General features: G+C 48.3%; 7 protein-coding genes across 7 annotated transcripts; all 7 read left to right on the forward strand.

Moving 5' to 3' along the window:
- Nucleotides 1–622: 622 nt before the first annotated feature.
- On the forward strand, nt 623–1,963 carry ASPBRDRAFT_53184 (uncharacterized protein; the record flags this gene model as incomplete). The annotated part of the gene is made up of 1 exon (XM_067627021.1): nt 623–1,963. The coding sequence occupies one exon, from the start codon at nt 623–625 to the stop codon at nt 1,961–1,963; it is 1,341 nt and encodes a 446-aa protein (XP_067482497.1).
- A 2,270-nt stretch (nt 1,964–4,233) lies between these two features.
- ASPBRDRAFT_480797 (trypsin inhibitor-like cysteine-rich domain-containing protein) lies at nt 4,234–4,985 on the forward strand. Its single transcript, XM_067626011.1, has 3 exons — nt 4,234–4,586; nt 4,638–4,766; nt 4,819–4,985. The coding sequence occupies exons 1-3, from the start codon at nt 4,383–4,385 to the stop codon at nt 4,849–4,851; spliced, it is 366 nt and encodes a 121-aa protein (XP_067482498.1). The 5' UTR covers nt 4,234–4,382; the 3' UTR covers nt 4,852–4,985.
- A 930-nt stretch (nt 4,986–5,915) lies between these two features.
- Nucleotides 5,916–8,317, forward strand: ASPBRDRAFT_118433 (S53 family peptidase; the record flags this gene model as incomplete). Its single annotated transcript, XM_067617172.1, has 9 exons — nt 5,916–6,124; nt 6,171–6,434; nt 6,492–7,023; nt 7,069–7,265; nt 7,314–7,451; nt 7,502–7,678; nt 7,733–7,908; nt 7,982–8,156; nt 8,245–8,317. The coding sequence occupies 9 exons, from the start codon at nt 5,916–5,918 to the stop codon at nt 8,315–8,317; spliced, it is 1,941 nt and encodes a 646-aa protein (XP_067482499.1).
- Nucleotides 8,318–9,302: 985 nt separating this feature from the next.
- Nucleotides 9,303–9,771, forward strand: ASPBRDRAFT_193902 (uncharacterized protein; the record flags this gene model as incomplete). Its single annotated transcript, XM_067620685.1, has 4 exons — nt 9,303–9,314; nt 9,377–9,433; nt 9,486–9,501; nt 9,569–9,771. The coding sequence occupies 4 exons, from the start codon at nt 9,303–9,305 to the stop codon at nt 9,769–9,771; spliced, it is 288 nt and encodes a 95-aa protein (XP_067482500.1).
- A 443-nt stretch (nt 9,772–10,214) lies between these two features.
- On the forward strand, nt 10,215–11,342 carry ASPBRDRAFT_193903 (uncharacterized protein; the record flags this gene model as incomplete). Its single annotated transcript, XM_067620686.1, has 1 exon — nt 10,215–11,342. One exon carries the CDS (start codon nt 10,215–10,217, stop codon nt 11,340–11,342), a length of 1,128 nt encoding a protein of 375 aa, XP_067482501.1.
- Nucleotides 11,343–11,972: 630 nt separating this feature from the next.
- ASPBRDRAFT_40528 (C1 family peptidase) lies at nt 11,973–13,974 on the forward strand. The gene is made up of 4 exons (XM_067624372.1): nt 11,973–12,222; nt 12,275–12,363; nt 12,431–13,288; nt 13,345–13,974. The coding sequence occupies exons 1-4, from the start codon at nt 12,096–12,098 to the stop codon at nt 13,777–13,779; spliced, it is 1,509 nt and encodes a 502-aa protein (XP_067482502.1). The 5' UTR covers nt 11,973–12,095; the 3' UTR covers nt 13,780–13,974.
- Nucleotides 13,975–19,611: 5,637 nt separating this feature from the next.
- ASPBRDRAFT_193905 (uncharacterized protein) lies at nt 19,612–19,977 on the forward strand (the record flags this gene model as incomplete). Its single annotated transcript, XM_067620687.1, has 1 exon — nt 19,612–19,977. One exon carries the CDS (start codon nt 19,612–19,614, stop codon nt 19,975–19,977), a length of 366 nt encoding a protein of 121 aa, XP_067482503.1.
- Nucleotides 19,978–20,592: the final 615 nt, after the last annotated feature.

The following is a 20,592-nucleotide window of genomic DNA, read 5'->3' on the forward strand; positions in this document are numbered from 1 at the left end:
TGAATATCACAGGCGCATTAGCTGCTTTCTACCATCGCTGACTTGCGGTATGAGGCCTATAGAGCTGCTGCTGTCCACCTCACTCTTCCCTACGAAAGTGACCTGAAAGACATCCCATTCTGGGGGAGTGACGTAGAGGGCTGCCAGGATTGGCTTTTGGTGAATGTGAACCCTTCACCGCAGGGAATACCCCTCGGGATGTCTACGCCATGGAGAGCAGTGAAAGAGAGTCAATGTAAACTAGTGGAAACTGAGGACAAAGGAAGGCGTTTCTTGTTGGAACAGTCAATAACCTATCGTGTAGGCGTTGGTCGGACCAACGATGCAGGGGACCGGAACGAAAAGCCCTAACGCACCAGGTCAGCACTTACACACAAAGAATCATTAGGACCCAGAAGGGTCGTTGTCAAGCTTCACGGCGATCACCTCCTCCAACCCTTGGTTTTTTTGCATGACACAGTGCCCCCATCGCCCCCTTTCACCTAAAAGCCTTTGCTTCACTTCTGAGGAGGGGTGGCCTTTAAAAAGGTGGTCAGAGGGAGTAAATAAACCCCCTACACCCTTCAATCCCATTGTCCAAAGGCTACTTCCTCATCTTCCTCATCGACATACTACCGCAAGTATGGCCTGGTCACAAGTGTCATCCCACCGCTGGGAGCGCCCCGGCGATGGCTTTGAAAATTACTTCGCCTTTACCGCATTTCTTTCTGCCGCTGCCTACGAAGGCAGGCGTCATTACACCATTTTCATCAAGCTCGAACTTCAGTTGGACATCCCCACGACCGAGGTGGAGGCATTGTTGAAGAAGGCCTGGACTCAGCTGCGGTATGAGCAGCCCCAGATAGCCACAACCCACAATGGCACGACCAAGGTCTATGAGGTACCCGATGACACAGCCTTGCAGGGTTGGATTGCCTCGACCCTGGTCCTCTCTGCAGCCGCTAACGCGGAGGAGCTGTACGCCACTCTCACACCGATTGCACAGGCTACGCTGTACTACCTACCAGCCTCGTCTCAGTTGGTCCTACGTGCCCCTCACGATACAATCGATGGTATCGGGGCTATCCGGTTGTTGGACCGTTTGCTCAACATCCTGGTATCTCCCCCTGCGGAGAAGATCACATTCGGCGATGAACCCTCCCGGCTGGCGCCTACCCTGCGTGAAATCCTCGGGGTGGCTGAGAAACCAACTCCGGAGGAATCAGAAAAGATAATGACACTCTGGAAGCCTTACATGGACCATGCTCCTGGCATAGGGCGTGTTTCGAAGCTCGGAACTTGTCCCGCCGGCCGGTCGCAGCACGCGAGGCTGGATGTCCCCACGCGAACCACAGAGGCCATCATCCAGGCATGCAAAGCGAAAGGCATCACTGTCACCTCCGCAGTCCATGCAGCCTACATCCAGACGATCAAGAAGCACGCCGATCCTGACCATCCTTCGTGTCATTATGTCAATACTGCCCAGTTCAATCTCCGCCCCTACCTTCCGAAACATGAGGCGCAGTACACTGCCTCGCTTGGTTACACCTTGTATCCCGTGCACCTGGAGTCCCCAGCATCCTTTGGTGATACAGCACAGGCTCTTAACCAGCTCTACCGAATGACGTTCGCCAATGATCCCACTAAGTTGCCCCTGGTGCCGCATATAACCGATCTTCTGTTTGCTGTCACCCAAACCCCGGAATATCAGAAGGGGCCCCTCCCTAGAGACGCAGTCCCCAGCAGCCTAGGCATCATTGAGAAATACATGCAGCGGTCCTATGGTGCCAAAAAAGTGATCATTCGTGATTTCATGCTCGGGGTTGACATTGTGATGGGCACAGATATGTTGTTCATCTCCACCTTCCGGGACAAACTGCAGCTAGTGTACAGCTTCAATGACGCGTGCCACGAGCCAGAGAACATCCATCAGTATCTGCAGGGTATCGTGACAGTCCTCACGGAGGAGCTATTGGCAAATTGAGGAGGAGGAACCGAAAACCTTTGTCTTGCAGTTATGACATGCGGGGATAGTTATTGATAGCAAATGTCAGGAAAGTCTCAGTCACCCAAGACCCCCATTCGGTGTAAACTCAGAGTAACCTCTCAAGTAATAGGATCCACTGCTTTACGGTTTCGTGTCTTTAAGATTCGATGAAATGCACCGCTCATAGAGTCTGTAGTACAAGCGTCCCTAGAAGGGACCCTCTTGAATGCATGATTGCCCATAGCTGATTGATAAAAATAGATCTAATTATTATGGCATACGGAGTACTTTACGGATACTTCGTCCTGCTGTCCTTCGTCCGTGTTTCCCTCGGTTGAGGTGATTCCCATGGCTACTACTGCCTCTAATGTCTAATCTATACACAGCGAAATTGGTAAACTCCTCCTCCGCAAGGGCACCCGTCCACTCCCTGAAAACGAAGTCCTGCAGGTCGTTGAATTCGCCCTAACCTCCGAGATAGACCAGCAGCAGACCGTCCCCCGGGACCATCTCGAACAATGTTATATTCTAGCGGTCATCCAAAACACCGGACTCCAAGACCATCGCAAACAAGGGTTCACTGGCTTCTGGCACAGTCTAGACGACTCCCGCTTCTCGGTGCTGATCAACGCCTTACAGCGCCAGGCATCCCAGTCCGAGGGAGGGGTGAACACTCCTGCTTCAGTCATTCAGGCTGTACTGGCTTCAGGTGACGAGGAACAGTTACGCGAGACGGTGATTCAAGCCGTGGCGAAGAAGATGTCGAAATGTTATTCTACTGCCGCTGCCGAAGCTGAATTTGAAGTTGCCGCTGAGTATGGCATGGATAGTATGTTGTCGGGGGAGCTGAGACAGTATATCTTCAACTCAATGGATGTTGATGTCCCGTTTCTGACGTTGATGGATTCGACGACGTCCGTATTGAATGTTGCTGGGATTGTGGTGGAGGAGCTGGGGAAGGTGGCTGGTAGGGAGGAGTAGGTGGTGTGTGGGGGCTTCTATTATCAGTAATTTTTATTTACTGAAATATCAAGATCTATTCACAATATGACGAGAGCCAACTGGCTGTTGCCGTTGTTGTAGCTGGGGTAGACTGGATTATGTGGAAGGTAGCATGGAAAGTCATGGGCCTCAAAAGTACTGGTGTGATTATGAATATCCTTCGCATTATTCACCTTATGAAATTTGACTACACGTAATAGATCTTGTTCTTGAAAGTATCGTAGTATTGCTTTTCCTAGCGATCTGATTGGGTGACTTTTTTTGGGATAAGGGTCCGCATATTTGATACACGGTCCGCCGATCCAGTGAAGAATGTTGTCCAAGACGAAGCCGCTGGGAACATAGCATACAATCAAGGACCTGGACAAACGTACACTAATGACTTCATAACTTCGGCAATGCTTATTTCGATGTTCCGAGGCTTGCGGGGTCAACAAACGTTGCCTTGCACAATGACATAAGGAGTACAGGAGAGGCGAGTCTATCGATGCGACTGCGAGTCTATATTGCTTCTTTCTAGTGAATTAGTTTACCCTAGTCCATACACTATTGAGTTGAATTACCCTATCATTTAGTCAATCTCTCACCGCTCAACCGATCTGGTTACACCTAACGGTGGGGAAAAAGCCTATCTGCTATGCTTGGTATTATGCCAGGGCAACCATTGCGTTTTTTTCATAGGATTGTTGGAAGATAATCTAATTGAGTGGCCTGAATCTATACTACTTTTCAATTTTGAACAGCTGTTATGTTGAGACATTCACTCTAACCAGACATCACCTGACCTTTCGCCACCACTGCCTACATGGTCTCTGACAACAACCACCACCAACTACCATCATCTTGATCTCGATAGATCATACAATCCAATTTTGCCCTGCTCTTTGTCTTGACATATTGGATATACACAGATATATCTATAAGAACGTGACAGGGTGTGCCTATTCAGGTGCATAGCTAGCGAATAACCAGGCGAGGAATGTCGTACAAAACGCGGGCCACTGGCCTAGAACAGTATACAGCATATTGATCCTGGAAAGGCCAGCCTGCTGGGGGGAAGCAGATTCCTAATGACTTCACAACATTCTGTTCCACGTATACTCATGGCTCCAGGGCTTCTGTGGTTAATATTCCTGCAGGAACTAGTGATACAGCAGTGGCATTAACCTACTTCGAAAGCCCATAGGTCAGCGCTCTGTCTGTCACAGAAAATACCTTTTTGGTCCCTTTCATATGCTACATGATCGACAGTCATTCACTGATGATTAGATCCTATCAAACTAATTATTCCCATCACACGACCTTCACACACATTGAACCATGGCTATCTCAGTTCACCCCCTCACCCCTCAGCCATTGTTACACAGCGTGGAATGTAGTCAGCGCGATCGACAAGCAAGAACTTATTCGGTAAATGTATGTTATGTTTGCTACTATGCTATCCAAAAACATAAATACTACGTCTTCTCACCATTTCTTGCCATCACAATCCTTCAACTTGAAGTGCGTCCATCCTTGCGAAACATCCACAGTTTTGAAAACCACCATGATGAAGACTGTCTTATTTCTTTTTACCTTCGGCCTTCTAGGAGCCCACGTCCTGGCTGCTCCAACCTGTGTAGGTGTCTTATATCCTCAGACTCGTGTTTACAAACTAACACAACTACAGCCCGCGAATCAAGAATGGGTAAATTGTGGATCAACATGTCCCCCATCATGCAGTATTAACCCGGATAGACCCTGTACACTTCAATGTGTTATAGGATGTCAATGTATCGAAGGCTATGTCTTGAATGATGTGAATTCGTCAGTTCTATTACCATGTAGCATCTCAGCTAACACCGCTCTAGGCGGGTTATTGTGTCCTTCCGACAAACTGTTGAAAGGAACTGACGGATATGCATCCTACTATGCTAGTTGCGTTATATTTGTATCCGATCTTAACAAGTTACGAGCTGCCGACGTGAGCTCCAAAATCATATAATTGCAAAAATAACATTCCGGATGTGACGGTCCCTAGAGATGTCCAGCAGAAGATCCATTTTATATTTGTTGGTCACATGATAATCGCTTTCCCCTAATATAATTCTTTTCTGTCTTGGTATATCTATTCTTTGGGATAGAACTCGGTCCAAGACGATCAAGCACTCGCACCACGCACTTTTATGTTCACTCCACGCCCCAGGCGGCCCAGGAAGGGAAAAGCGGCGTCAAATTCGGCTTAGAGCGGAAGGGGAAGATGACTCGATTCTGCATGAATTCCGGCAATGATCAACGAACGGCTCTGGTGCCTACTTGGCTACCGACTGCCCAACAAGCATTTATAGCGCAGACGGGTAGATAAGAATCCATATTCTCAACAGACGCAGGCTATACGTGTTTATAGCCAACCAGTGGTTCCTTTCTCAACATGTCTTCCAACAGAGAGCATCCTCAGCTGTTTCTTCCGCACCAGAGCACGAGCTATTTAGAAGCTAATGGCGATTAAACCTCATCAAATTGATAGCGAACATAAAGTGAACACAATTATCGGGGATTACTGAGTAGGGAACATAGTGTGTGATAGCTCTCATGCATCCTTACCCCTCTCCGCTTAATTAACCATCCCTCAGGTGTTTCCGCACTCACATGGTGTCATTCACATTTAAAAGCAAGACATTGATGATCATTTCACTAATCTGTGACCCTCATTGGTCGCAATCATGGATAAGATACAATTAGTTACATAACCATATATTGATCATGGTTTGATAAGGGCCCTGACGGAAACTAGGTGTTGCTAGTGCCCGTGCCCTCATATGAAGTGGATACCGAAAGGATGCAATCCCGTCGGAGTGTATACGGAGATGCGTCGGAGTCTATCTTTTATAAATAGGAAGGTGACAGTATGTGTTGGTCACCGACACTCTTGCACTGAGGAAGAGTACAGGCAGGCTGAAGGGTCAGAATGAGGTTCCTCTCAACACTCTGCAGTGTGACCCTCGCGGTCTCTGCACTGGCCTTGCCAACTTCCGATCATGTTATTCATGAGAAGCGCTCTGGTACCCCATCTCGGTGGGAGAAGATCAGTCGAGTCAATGGCACTGAGCATGTCTTGGTGCGCATCGGGCTGAAGCAGAGCAATCTGGATCGCGCCTATGAGTATCTCATGAGCGTGTATGTTGTTTCCTATTCCCCTGTATCGTTCCGACTAACTAGTCAGGTCTGACTCTGTTTCTCCTAACTACGGCAAATTTTGGACTCCAGAAGAGGTGCAAACTACCTTTGCGCCATCTAATGAGACGGTAGACGCTGTGCGCAACTGGCTAATTGAATCCGGTGTGGACAAATCTCGACTGGTTCATACCAAGAACCAAGGCTGGATTGTGTTTGATGCAACCACCAAAGAGGCGGAAAGTCTCCTTCATACCAAGTATTACCACTACACAGACAAGATTTCTGGCTTGAAGACCCTTGCGGCGGAAGAGTATGTCTACCATTTTTTTTTTCATAGGAATCGTTCAGAATGATAACAACCGATCAGGTACCGCGTCCCTCAGAAGATCCAACAACACATCGACTTCGTCAAACCCGGTGTTCTTCTGCCATTGACCTCCAAGGGACCGTCTGCCAAACACACCCCCAAGAACAGGCCCCTGAAGCAGACATCAGTCAACGCCACGTCCCTCACCACTTGCGACGAGGTCATCACGCCAGCTTGTGTCGCTGCTCTGTACAAGATCCCTCACGCAAGCGGCAACGTCAGTGCAACCAACTCACTTGGGATCTTCGAAGAAGGGGACTACTACGCCCAGGAAGATCTGGACCTCTTTTTCCGCAACTTCACTCCATATATTCCGAAGGGAACACACCCTAAGCCTGCATTCATCGACGGAGCGTCAGCGCCCGTAGACGTTCTTTATGCTGGTGCGGAGTCCGATCTGGACTTTCAACTCGCGTATCCGATTGTCTATCCTCAGACCATCACACTGTATCAGACGGATGACTATAACTATGCCAGTGGTCAGACTGAGACTGATGGGTTCCTCAACACATTCCTTGATGCCATTGATGGGGTAAGTGACTAGCATGATTGATTCAGGGTTGAGCTAATGATTTAGTCCTACTGTACCTACTGTGCCTATGGAGAATGTGGTGACAGCCCGACCCTTGATCCCACGTATCCAGACAATTCCACCGATGGGTACAAGGGACAGTTGATGTGCGGCGTTTACCAGCCCACAAATGTCATCTCCGTCTCTTATGGTGGCCAGGAGGCCGACCTACCGGCTTATTACCAGCAGCGGCAATGCAATGAGTATACCACCTCTCCTCTATGATTGCAGCTCCAAATTAACATAAGTAGGTTTCTGAAACTCGGCCTCCAAGGAACTTCCATCCTCTTCGCCTCTGGTGATGACGGCGTCGCAGGTCCACCAGGCGACGACTCGGATAACGGTTGTCTTGGCAATGGAACCATCTTCAGCCCTGCTTTCCCCAATTCGTATGTCTCGTTTCTCCGATACTGTCAACAAGCAGGCTTAACTCCTCCAGTTGCCCCTATGTGACCAACGTCGGTGCCACGAAGCTCTACCCCGGAAAGACCATCGCAGACGGAGAAAGCGCCGTCGTCGACCCGGCCGGCGACCCCTATTCAATCGCATACTCCTCCGGCGGTGGCTTCAGCAACATCTACACCATTCCAGACTACCAAGCCGAAGCAGTAGCAGAGTACGTTCCTCCCGCCTACCTATAGGCCCAACTCTAACAAAGCCCCCAATCCAGATACTTCAAGAACCACAACCCACCCTACCCCTACTACGAAGGTAACGCCAGCTTCGGCAAAAACGGCGGCATCTACAACCGACTCGGACGCGGATACCCGGACGTGGCAGCGAACGGCGACAACATCGCTGAGTACAACGCGGGAGATTTCATCCTCGAGGGAGGAACTAGTGCTAGTGCGATACTACCCTACCCCCATCCACCAAACTCAGTCGTATTCCAATTACTAATGATAATTTGAAAACAAAGGTACTCCGATTTTCTCCTCCGTAATTAACCGCATCATCGAGAAGCGCATCGCGGCAGGAAAGGGTCCACTAGGCTTCTTGAACCCGGTTCTGTATCGGAATGCGTGGGCGTTGAATGATATTACGAATGGGTCGAACCCGGGTTGTGGAACGGAGGGGTTCTATACTGCTCCTGGGTAGGTTTCCTTTCCTTCCTTTCTTTCACTTTCTCTTCCATGGTTCATGTTTAGGATATATGCTGATACCTGATGATAATTATTGTAGATGGGATCCCGTCACCGGTCTCGGAACGCCCAATTACCCCAAATTGTTGGACGTGTTCCTGAACCTACCGTAATGGAAAGTCTTCCACCACATTCGGAGGAGAGTAAGTGGTGCAATATAGATAGGCGATTAGAAATGTGAGACATTCATTTAATGAAACCCCGCAGTGTTGTTTGTGTGATATCCCGTGCATCGTTGCAGTTCGGCAGCTTATCTTGTCTTGTCACCGGGCTTCCGACGCAGGTCCGTCGGGGATGTTCGTGCCAAGATCAATGTTATCCTGGACTAGATTGTATGGTCCCACCATGTGTCTCCCTTTTTAATTAGTGGGCATGTGAATATATCGCTCAGATCACGTTACTCCCGGTCGTGTGTTTAATTTGGAATCCGTGCTGATAAGCTCGGATTGCAGCTCCACGTGGTCTGGCAATACTTCAACGTGATTTAGGTAGGGCTTGCTAATAGCTGAATTGACTAAGCTAATAACGGAGTTTAATACAGTCAGCTTATTAGGGTTCGCGGCTCGACGTGGTCTAAGGGTCTTTAGAATATACTCGTTGTCACAACAGTCTCGGCCACGATCCGCTCAAAACACGGTTGATCGAATGTATAGTTCTCTTATTAAACCACTAATAACTGCAATAACTCCTACTTCCAAGGAAGCACTAGATGATGGAAATATAAGGTGTCTTGTATCCTCGTCCACCCAAACTGGGGAAGCAATCAGCTTTCGTGCTCCGCTGGAGTAAAGTATTGAATCCAGCAATTTGCCTCTATGACATATAGAGACACTGAGCATAGCTTCCATCAAGATGAGTCCCGAATAGACAGTGAAGACACCCTAACAACGTCGGTGTCAGCGTGAAGGGAATATTGGTCGTCAACTTAATCCATGGGTATGAACCAAATAAGCAAGTGGGTCGCCCCTACAGCGAGTGACGATCGCGCATCCGAGCAGGAAAAGTGGAGATGAAAAATTCCACGACATCAATCCGGCCTTGCTTAGAACATTCATTTTAGTATATTTAGCACTAATTTTGACTATCAGCCTATACAAAATGTCTGCTTCGGTTGGTATTTCCGTCCTTATACAGAGTTACTCCCCGTCGGGTGGCTGATCCAGGTTTTGTAGGAGTCCAAGGGAACACAGGGTTTTTACGAGGAGCTGAAGGCTCTCTTCCAGCAGGCGGTAAGTCATGATTAAAATCAGTTGGTTAAGTAGATACTAACAAGGGATTCAGGATAAATCCGGCGAAGGTAAATACCACATCTAGTATGCTCATGGGTGTCTTCCTGGTACTAATGCCGTATTCATCTATATTAGGAAAGCTCGCTCTCCCCGAGTTCAAGGCCGCCGTGAAGGGTAGCAGCAGCGGCAGTCAGCTGAATGACATGCAGCTGGAGGCCATGTTCAACTTCTATGATGAAGACAAGACTGGCTTTGTGTCTTTTGAGAGTATGCGACGTCCACTTTCCCAGATTTGCTTTTGGTATCCTGTTCGGGCTAATGCAGAGTCGTGTTTGTAGGTGTGTGGAAGAAGATGAACAGTATGATGAAATGAGCGCCATATCTTGAATAGGTGGCGATGATAGCAAATTCTGGTTTCAAGGCTGATTCTACTGGCTCTGTACTATTCAGAGGATTCTAGCGAAGAAAATAGTCGAGAATAGTTATAGAGCAACGGATTCGATTATGCAAGGCTGGATACTGAAGTTACTATATACTGCTAGAATGCTAGATAGACAATGTGCGATTCTTGCTAGCATGCTCGATATCGTCATATTTTCTTCGGAAGGTTCGATGTTAGGCTCTCAGGCGACACTTTGATGTCACCATGAACAGTACTTTTGCGGGTCCTCCATGATTCAAGCCTGCTCCCCCTACTTCCACTGCTTAATGACTCCCCTTTCGTATGCAGTTAGAACAACCACTTCTGTAATTCGAGAATATCGACAAACCATAGCTCGCCATGGCTTCTTCACCATTCGGTCTCTTTATAGTGTTACCCTACGAGATACGTTTGCTCATCTGGGAAGACCTTATTAGGCAGGGCTCTCTTGCGATTCTCCGAACCAGCCGCGCGCTCTACCACGACATAGCCGACCGTCTTTACGACACATTCGACATCCACCTTTCTCCACTTTTCGAAGATCCGTGGATAGATATTCGTTGTAGGCTCCTCCACGCCAACTGGGTGATCGAAGAACGAGATTATTCCAGGTGGATGAAACTAGCAAGACTACCATATCACAGGGTTAGGCTTGTCGTTCACTTATATGCGCCTGATCCCGACGACCCCGCTCAATTTGCCATACTTTGGGCAAAGGCATCGAGGCTAGTCCGAATAATAAACGCCCCAGACGACGCAAGAGAAGACAGTGACTCGGAAGACGAGGACTCTGGCTACTGGAGTGAGCTGGACAGTCGCTACAAGAGCGAGTTCGACATCTACGAGCAATCCGATTGTTACGAACATAGCCAGAAGCCTTCCATGACGATGTCCATTCACCTACGCAAGAAACACTGTGTCGACTGGCTGAGGAACGGGGAAGTTACCTCGACCTTGCGCAGTTTTGGCTATGGAGCCGACTTCAATGAAATCTTACTGCCATTCTGTCGTCTCACCGGCGTTGGGAGCTTTTCTGTCATCCCAGACACACCTGAGATGGATGAGATAGCTGATTGGGGGTTCATCAACTATGCCAGCGCCTTTATCGCGTCAGAGGGCTTCGTGACCATCAACGACACAATCTACAGTCGTGCACCCGAATACAGGGATCTAGTTCGTACCTTTGACGACATAGCGAGCTTGGTGACAGAAAGAGATGACTTTATGAAACACCTTCCCTTTAAGTCCCCAATCCATGGTCGTACAGCAAAGCTGATATGCCATGATTATCGAGCCCACATGCTCGAGGATATAGAAACCAAACCTAAACTGCTATGCCTGGAGAAGCGTTTACACCGAATGAGGCATGTATCGCTACTTCGTGATTATAGCGACACCACCACAATGGCCGATCCAGACCTCGAGAGTTTGGTCCCATCTGGCTTTCCAGGTGTCATTCTATACAACTCGATGGAGTTGATGATCTGATATATGGACCTGCGGCGTGGACCTTGCTTTCAGCTATATAATTGCTAGGTGTCTTGATGTTTGATCAGTTTAAGGGGGTGGGTTTGTAGAGTTATGACGGTTTAAGTATGTATAGGAGATATCGGGTTTGTGGCCTTCATCATGTTCGTGGATTGATATCTATTGAACTCGATCCCAGTAACAACAAAATAAGAGGGAAATCAAGGGAGATACAGCAGAGATGAACGGTTTCCTATAAATTCCCATTATCCAGGCTTGCAACCATTCCCAATATATACGGAACTGTCGGTCACATCCGCACTAATGCCTTTGCTACGTTCTGTTATCAGAATCTACTTTCCTTCAGAAGAGGCAGGTACTGGATAATGGAAAGTTGGTTTGCAGAAGAATTGTATACCGATCGTTATGTGATGTAGTTGATGCCTCCAAGATCAGTAGGGCTAATGTCGGAATCCACGCCGGGAATGGGATCATCCTTCGGTTGCCCCGTCCGAGCGTCAAGCCTTGCTTAGCCGCCAGAGCAGCCAATTATCAGCAATTAGCCGATAATCCATCGTCCAACAGGCCAATAAAACGCCGATATGTTATCCTGAGCTGTATGTTTCCCCGCTCGCTGGCTCCCCGGGTCCTTGATGCTTATGAATGACCGCTTCCGCCTGCTTGCTTTCTTATCAGTTATCTTCCCTCATTTCCCCATAGGCACTCATCTACCTTCATCTCTGTTCTTATTCCACTGGAAATCATCTTATCACGATGGGTACCAGTTATTCTAAGCCAGAGCCCAATAGCCATAGTGAGGAAAAGCGCTCACCCAAAGAGTGGGTTGAAGATGCCGATACTTGCTCTCTGCCGCTCTACACGAAGGAGTCAGCCCAGCTTCGTACGATAGCACCCGCTTCATTCTCCCGTAGGACTTACGCTGACAATCCCAGCACCGCCCTACCATGTACGCGAGCGCGCTTCTTCTCTCTCCCTCCAGCATGTGCAAGACTGGAACGAGACTTTACTGGGCAACGCCAAGGCAAGTATATACCCTTTCCTGCTCTCGCATTCATAACCAAACTAACCCTATTTTTGGAGATTGACAGAACCGGCTCGCCATATCCAGCCTGGCCAGCCAGCCCTACACCGAAGTCCTAGCCAACCGACCAGCTATCCAGTCCGACCTCCACCTCTTCAACATCAAAGTCCCCATCGAAGGATCCCCGATCACGAACCAGCGATCCTCCGGCCGATGCTGGATCTTTGCCTCGACTAACGTCTACCGCGTGCCGTTGATGAAGACGTACAACCTGAAAGACTTTGAGCTGAGCCAGGCGTACCTCTTCTACTGGGACAAGCTGGAGAAGGCGAACTGGTTTTTCGAGCAAATCATCACCACGGCTGACGAGGACCTATCCGGTCGTCTGGTCCAGAAGCTCCTCGAAGACCCCGTCAGTGATGGCGGCCAATGGGACATGGTCGTCAACCTGATTGAGAAGTATGGTCTCGTACCGCACGACCTGTATCCGGATGCCTATCATGCGCAGAACAGTTCCAGGATGAATTGGCTGCTCACCGCGAAGTTGCGTGAGCAGGCCCTTGTGTTGAGACGCCTGGTGCGGAGTGGTGATGCGGCCGGGTTGGCGGATGCTAAGGAGCGGTTTCTGAAAGAGATCCACTCGATGGTTACCCTTCTGTTGGGACCGCCTCCTAGTCCTGATGAGAGGTTTGTATGGCAGTTTTATGATGCGGAGGGGAAGTCCAGAGAGGTAAGACTTACACCGCGCGAGTTTGGCCGTCAAGCGACGAGCTTGGGAGCAGTGAGGAAGGGCAGCGTCGCTCCTGCGCGTCTGTTCAGCTTGGTTAATGATCCGCGGAATGAATATAACCGGTTGTTGACGGTGGAGAGGCTGGGAAATGTGTTGGAAGGACGACCATTAACATATGTCAATGTGGAGATGAAGGTACGTAAACACATCATGCTCAATGCTTACCTTTCACTAAGGCATTAGTATCACAGATCCTCAAGAAAGCAGTCATCGCCATGCTCAAAGCCGGTCACCCCGTCTTCTTTGGGTGTGACGTAGGCAAATTCAGCAATAGCACGCTGGGAATCATGGATCTCGACATCATGGACCTCACACTGGGATTCAACATCTCGCTGGGAATGAGCAAGGCCCAGAGATTGGTGAGCGGAGAGTCCGCTATGACCCATGCTATGGTCATCACCGGTGTTCATATTGAAGATGGGAAGCCAGTGCGCTGGCGCGTCGAGAATTCATGGGGCGAGGCTGCGGGAGATAAGGGCTGGTTTGTGATGACAGATCGCTGGATGGATGAATATACACTCCAGGCTGTGGTGGACTCGGACTTCGTTTCGAGTGAAGTGCGTGCAATCTTGGATCAGAGTCCAAAGGTCTTGCCCAGATGGGATCCTATGGGGGTATTGGCTTGATGCTGTGATTTTTAGTCGAGTCAGGTGTGGAGTAATGACAAATTTTCATATCCGATATACTCATTTGGTGTGATCGTGATAACATAAACAGCGTGAATACGTTCAGGTAAGTGACGAGAGTGGCGCATGGATTCCAAATGTCATTAAAGACTAAATATAGTCCATAACGAATGTTATTAGAGTGCTAACACGGTATATGACAAATAGTCTCGAGCGTTCAGTGGTGGATGTAGGAGCGTAGTGAATAATCGTTCAATGAGCAGGAGCTCGAGGTACGTAGTAGCCATACAGACTCTCTAGGACGCGTAAGCTGTCCGTGAAGATAATATCATGTGGATCACCACTTAGTTACTTAGGATACTTCACGTAGCATCAATCAATGAGCATCTAAACTGAAATACTCTCATGGCGAAGGAAGTAGGTGAATCCAATTTTTAGATCAGTTCTTCGAATATATAAACCCGCAAGTTCTCTGGCCAAAATCAAAACTCTTCCTCATCACATCCTACTCTCTACACATCCTTGGAGAGACAGTCAGATCACTATGGCAGCATCTACGACCGGCTTTCTCCGACATCCTCTCCTACGGAAGATGCCTACGAATTCCCAGTAAGTGCAATATCCCAGGCCAGTCCAGAAGCCTATAAAGGCCGTCCCCTTCTCTTCTCAGTGGCTCATCTCTTCTTCTCTCAGAGCAAAACGGGCTATTACTATATAATAAAATCATGAACAACCTCCCCATGCTGTTGTCGGCCCTTCTTGAGGTCGGCAACCGTGGGGAACCAAGCGTTGCAAGTCTATACCTGGTGACGCTCACCTCGCTTCCTTCATCGCCAGAGACATTCTGTGAGCCTTTTGTCTTGTTGAACTGTTGAATTGGAATCTGACATCTCAAGGGCCATTATATCACACCTGACGTTGATGTGCCTTCTTTCCCAAAGGGAATGACGTTGCCTACTCTCAACAAAGAATGCAATATAATCACCACACTGTGGGCTTCCTACTGGTTGACCCAGTCAACGCGTTCCTCCATGCGAAGCAAGCATATACTTGACATGACCACCAATGTTAATCCCTATATTGCTGGTCATCGAGGGCCCCGGCAGTGCAGAGAAAGACGAGCTGACTCTGCTTCCTCTCGCCTTGTCAATCCTCAGATGAATCGTCGCCTCTCTGCCACCGTCCTGTGCCTCTTTGGGTCTCCTTTACTCCGACCAATCGATTGCTGTCCCACATGCCGACTTGGATGTGGGATACAAAGAGTGACCTGGCTCTGTGTGTCCTGTGGACAAAGTCTATACTACTTCAGGGATCCGTTGGTACTTCGACACGTCACAGGATGCTGCGAATATCTATGCGTCTGCAGACCGGTATACAATCGTGTGCCTTCCATACAGATACCCGCGGATGAAGATGAGCTATAAGGCAATTGCGACTCTTCAGATTGGCTTACTAGACCGCACACCCTGAGGTATCTACTGGTCTTCGTGGTAGACCGTGACTCTCGCCCAATACGCTTTGTCCTTGACGACTACACAGATCCTTCATAAGGCCGAGCGATTCCACCCAGGCTAAGATGCCTAATCAGCAGGACGCACAGACCTTCTATAAAATAAATACAGCAATTGCCTCGGGCAAGTCCTCGCATCCGGAAATGTTCTTCGGCTCTCTAAGATGCTCCCCTTGTGTGATTCACGACTCGTCTCATGATAGTGCAGTCCGAACCAAACTTCTGGCTCAACAATGGATACCCACGAGCCAGAGCTCACGGATGACTCATGGTATCTCAAAGTATCTCACGGTTCTTCCAACTGCCAGCGAGCTTAACAAATCACCGACTCGTCGTCCCACTCTGGGTCGGTGTTCATGAAAATAGAACCACGATGGGTTCTTCGCCATGTCATTCAAGGAAGGAATTACTCAAAACACTTGTCTGTGTTCCAGGATATTCGAATTATGCCCACTATATAAACTCTGCTCCAGCTGATCTCTTCCATCCTGTGAAAAAGAAACAGAGCGAGCTTTACTGCAAACACTATCCGAGCCATGGCAGGAGTCACACACCTCATCTATGACCTTCCTTACTCAAGGAGTCTCTTGTGCTGCGCTTACTCCCAGGAAAGGGAAGCATACACTTGAGGAGGTTAGGATATTCCACATTTCCGTCAGAGCTGATCAATATTTATCTCGTGGTTCAGAGATAATGACGGAGATCATTGCATTCGAACTCAGAAACTACCAGTTGTTATACAAACAGTTCACTGCGTCTAGCAAGCTGTTGCTTGTTCAGCCCGTTCATCTCGACATTTCTCCACCATTCATTCCTTGGCCTGGTCCAAATCCTCGAGCACGGAACCTTCTATACCTCTACGCGAAAGACATCCCACACCATATACCCAAAACTACAATCATTGAAGCCTTCTACAATAGCCACTCCAGCCTATGAGAAGCGCCCTATACGGACTTGGTCAGCACAGCATACCATAATTGCATCCCTATATTCTTACGGTACTCTGTCTCTGGCGATACATGCATATGACCCGGCTTCCAAGATCTCACTGCGCACTATGCAAATCTACCCTATTTGAGTACACAGAATCTCGTCTGCTCGAAGTGGCCTTGCATGAGAAATTCTCAGGCAGTCGGGATTGTGGCGTGGCCACTATTATACTTGTCTATACGAAGACAAGATCATTTGGTGGTGGTTTCTTCTTATTTGCTCAATCGTCTTACCCCTATGACGCTGTTTGTCTTGTGGTGTCTACCGAAAGGAGCATTGGCGATGAGTACTATCATCACCGCTTCACTGGATGTTATAACGTTAGCGTCCAACCGGAATTATGCTTCCGTGGCCACATCTTTCTGAAAGGCACACTGTAGCACTCGGGTTCCAATGACGTGGATATTGATGAGTTCAGTGACCTCGGCTGTTGCACACTGACTCTCTTTGGATGTGCTTTCGTCCTATGGAGGAGCTATTGCGTGATCCTTGAACAATACGATATTGCCTGTTGCCAGCCATCACGAACAAAGATAGCAAATTGTGGCTCCGAACTCATATGTCGTTCACGCTGCATCTCACTTTCTTCTTCACAGTACCGAACACAAGCCTCATTGGGTTCGGTTCCTCCTGGCCTGTGAGCTGGAACAGGGGTTCATCTCTCAAGCTCTTTATTCTCTGTTACAACACACTGAAACAATCAAGTAGATCTGCTATGGCTCTATTGCGCTTGCAGCATTATATACTAACTGCCAAGAAAAGGCAGACGCGCTTCCAGCATTTGTGGGCTTCGGAGGAAAGGTTGAGCAGGCAGTTCCCTGTGAATCAGCAAATGAAGACTTCCTTTCCATTGCCAGAAATCGTGGGCAAAGTGCACGGTTCGGGAAGACCAGCGAGTACCCTATTTGGTGAGGCTACATTAATGCTCTTCATAAATGATGCGCAGCGGCTAACGAACCTACTGGGTCCTAGCCGCCTACTTCAGGACAAGCCCAACTTGTCAGAAAGTACAACTGCTCCTTGAATGAACAGAAGTGCAATATCAGGGCTGCACCTGCAGACTCACAGAGCAGCCAAGAAGCGAAATGACAGGGAAACTGTCTACCACTGTGGATCGAGGTCATCGATTTACTGCCAACATAGTTGTTGGGATGATGGGTTATTTCTACTACATCATCCCCTCCATCAAGCTGGGAAGATAGACCAGAGAGGACATTAACGACGATATGCTTATCCAGACACTCCTCGGTCTGGCTAGGACGAACGGCATGGATCAAAGCCTATGAGCGTTCTTTCGGTGTATCGGATGCGAACCGGCTAAGCTTTTCAGACTCTGCATGACTAGGCTTTTACTAGGGGTGGAGGGTCAGGATCCCGAAACCATGAAGGATCTCCTGTCCTTCCACTGCCCTGGTCAGAGAAACATCTAGATCTACCTAGGTCAACTTTCAGTCTTGCTGACTTACGCGTGACTTTGGCTGTTTGTATGTTACACCAGGAAATGGTGGATGAAGAAATGGTGGACAGCTATCATGTCTCTTCACAATATACATATAATATTCGCACCTGCTTTCGGCCAGAGTGATTATGAAGAGTCACTTATCAACGCTGAGGCTCTATTCCATCACCAAGCAGGATTGGTGCCGGCTGTGGGCGTCACAGCCAGTGCGAACACATATTCTTATCTCCCTCAGATCCAGCCTGATATCAGGTCACCATGGTGGGCAACCAATTCCTCAGTTATCCACCGTGCATTGCTCCTGGTGTGGGCGCCACAAAAATGGTCGAGGCTAATTACTCTGGAACCACGATCTCCCAGACCTACTAGTTCTAATCAGGAAGGCTTGGCTCCATCTGTGGTATCTCGCAAGATAGCCGGACTTTGTGGATGACTTCGACTATCAATATCTGGAAGTTCTGCTGCTCCTTAAATCCATCCCTATGACAGATATATTATACGTACACTTTGAGAGTCTTCTTTCTCAGTCGGAGCCGATGACTATCAAGCGAAACATTGAGAACTCATCTTCGAGACCTCAATATTGGCTCACTCACGTGTTGAATCTTACTGAGCTGTGGTCAACCCCAAATTCAACCATACCACTGATCAGGTTGAATCTGATGGATTCTCTAGTTCTCGAAAAAAGTGTCTTTTGGAGAACTGTCTCATCGTCCCGCAACTCGCACTGAATTTTCTAGTATTGATTCGGTGAACGGGGAGTCCTCTCTCCAACTATTCATTAGGGGACGGCCACTCTATATATATACTCCGGTCGCCCACGTCAGCTCTTGCCTACTAAGTATACTTCTAACGAATCTCGGCGGTTCATCTGGCTAGATACCAGCCTGAACACTCTCCTGTTCCACAGTCCGATGTTACCCTTTGTCAACAGACTGGAAGGATCTTACTGGCATATCGTCAGAGTGTCTGTGGCAAGGTCTCTACCAGTGGAAGCTTGATTATCGAAAATTGAGCGACCTCTACTGGAGGCTGCTTCTGAACGAACTCAAACAGCAGAAGGTTGAATGAAACATTATGACTACTCTGGGCATCATATTGTACACTGCTCTAGTTATTCTCTGAGCGTTGTCCGATCGTGGCAAAAGTATTGCAAGATCTCCACTGATCCTCTCTATAACGTGAACCGAGCTACTGTTAAAGGGAGTCACACAGATAGATTTCAGTCTTTCATGCGAAGGACAGACAGCGACATGGGATATGGCTACTCTATGGCCATCGACTCGCAGGGGTGCGATATGCTGTAACTCGAGCAAGAAGCCGACAAGACACTTGAGTCCGATGATAAGATCAATTGGTGGGAAGCTCTCGTTCTCGCAGCCAGCTTTACCTGGAGCATCAAATAAAACGCAATCGCTATCTTCCTTCTACTGGAGAGATAAGTCTGCAACCAGGGATGACCAGGGATGGTATTTCGAGCAGCCTAGTGGGAATGTGTCGACGTTCGTGATTCTTAATCTATGATACTTGGTGTCGTTCGATCACTACTAGCCAGCGTGAAGGACCTCAATCCCTGTAATAGAGACTACAGCTTCACTTGCCCTCTAATTCAATCAACTTCCACAATCACCACTCCTCGGTCACTGTCCTCATTTCACTCCTGCTGACTGCTTCACCTGACCGCAGCCACATACATATATAATCTTCGTTCGTCTCCCTCGGAGCACCACCTCTCCTGGAGACATGCTCATTTACAGATTGCTTCTCCTGCTCTCGCTCATATACTTCTTCAACTTTCTTGACCGCTCCAAGCTGGGTAATGTCAAAACAGATGGCCTCGAGAACGATCTCCACCTGGTCGGAAACCAGTACAATGTCATTTTATCTGCCCACAGCTGGGCCGGCCTGCGTGGCAAATACCATTGTGCTGTGCGAGCCAGAATGGCAACGCTCTGGTGAACAGACTGAAGAAGTTCCTGAAGACATGCAAGGAATTACAAATCTTGTTCGCCAGTTGCAGCAAGAAACTCGCGAAGCGGAGGAGGGGCGTATAGCTGCCTGGAAAGAGTGTTACAAAGCGCGCCAGGAGCGTATCGACATACAGATAGAGGCCATGAAGCGTCTGCACGAGTTCAAAGATCAGACGGGAAAGTTGAAGAAGGAAAATGATGAGCTCAAAGTCGAGCTTTCTCACTCACCTTCTCCATTGAACAACAAATCCTTCTATACTATCCCTTAACCTCTCTCCCCATCTAATATCTGCTCAACTTCAAGCGCTCTACACTCATACAAATGCATCTCATCATTTCATGATTAATCTGTCTCTTCAAAGGACACCCCACTGCTCTCATCGGCGTTACTCACAAGACGTGCAACAGTGACACAGCTTCTTCAAACTCGATATAGGAATGGAGTCAGTAGAGCATATCATCCTGCTCGCTTCTCTTCGACATGATACCTGCCGCAAAGCAGTCTAGCCTGCAAAAGAACAATTACAGCCGAACTTCACGAATAAGCCCACTACTGTGACGATACTATTACTCTCCTGACTGAATATTTCCGTCACTGTGGCCTTCTCAGCTATCCAACAAGCTTATCATCCCGCGTTGTGACCAGCATAATAGAATATTTCAATGTCGCTATAGCAAATTCGCTTTTATCCAGCTGGCTCCGCCAGACACTTTCACAATCTACCAAGCAGATACATATCGACACAACGTCGCCTTTCTGTCGAACTGGCAATGCACTCAGACCCCTCACTGCGTTGCGGTCGCCATATATGAACTTCATAACGCTTCCTTCAACGCGGTACTTCGTACATCACACTCTACATGATGACGTATATAATTATGAA

This window comes from Aspergillus brasiliensis, assembly GCF_001889945.1.
Source record: "Aspergillus brasiliensis CBS 101740 unplaced genomic scaffold ASPBRscaffold_3, whole genome shotgun sequence".
In the NCBI taxonomy this organism is placed as follows: domain Eukaryota; kingdom Fungi; phylum Ascomycota; class Eurotiomycetes; order Eurotiales; family Aspergillaceae; genus Aspergillus; species Aspergillus brasiliensis.

Excerpts from the sequence above, each read along its gene's own strand:
- ASPBRDRAFT_40528 (XM_067624372.1), top strand. The coding sequence starts at position 12,096 with ATGGGTACCAGTTATTCTAAGCCAGAGCCCAATAGCCATAGTGAGGAA. Across the intron at positions 12,364-12,430 it reads CTTTACTGGGCAACGCCAAG|AACCGGCTCGCCATATCCAG; the intron begins GCAAGTATATAC and ends GGAGATTGACAG. Across the intron at positions 13,289-13,344 it reads ATGTCAATGTGGAGATGAAG|ATCCTCAAGAAAGCAGTCAT; the intron begins GTACGTAAACAC and ends TTAGTATCACAG.
- ASPBRDRAFT_480797 (XM_067626011.1), top strand. The coding sequence starts at position 4,383 with ATGTATGTTATGTTTGCTACTATGCTATCCAAAAACATAAATACTACG. Across the intron at positions 4,587-4,637 it reads TCCTGGCTGCTCCAACCTGT|CCCGCGAATCAAGAATGGGT; the intron begins GTAGGTGTCTTA and ends ACACAACTACAG. Across the intron at positions 4,767-4,818 it reads AAGGCTATGTCTTGAATGAT|GCGGGTTATTGTGTCCTTCC; the intron begins GTGAATTCGTCA and ends ACACCGCTCTAG.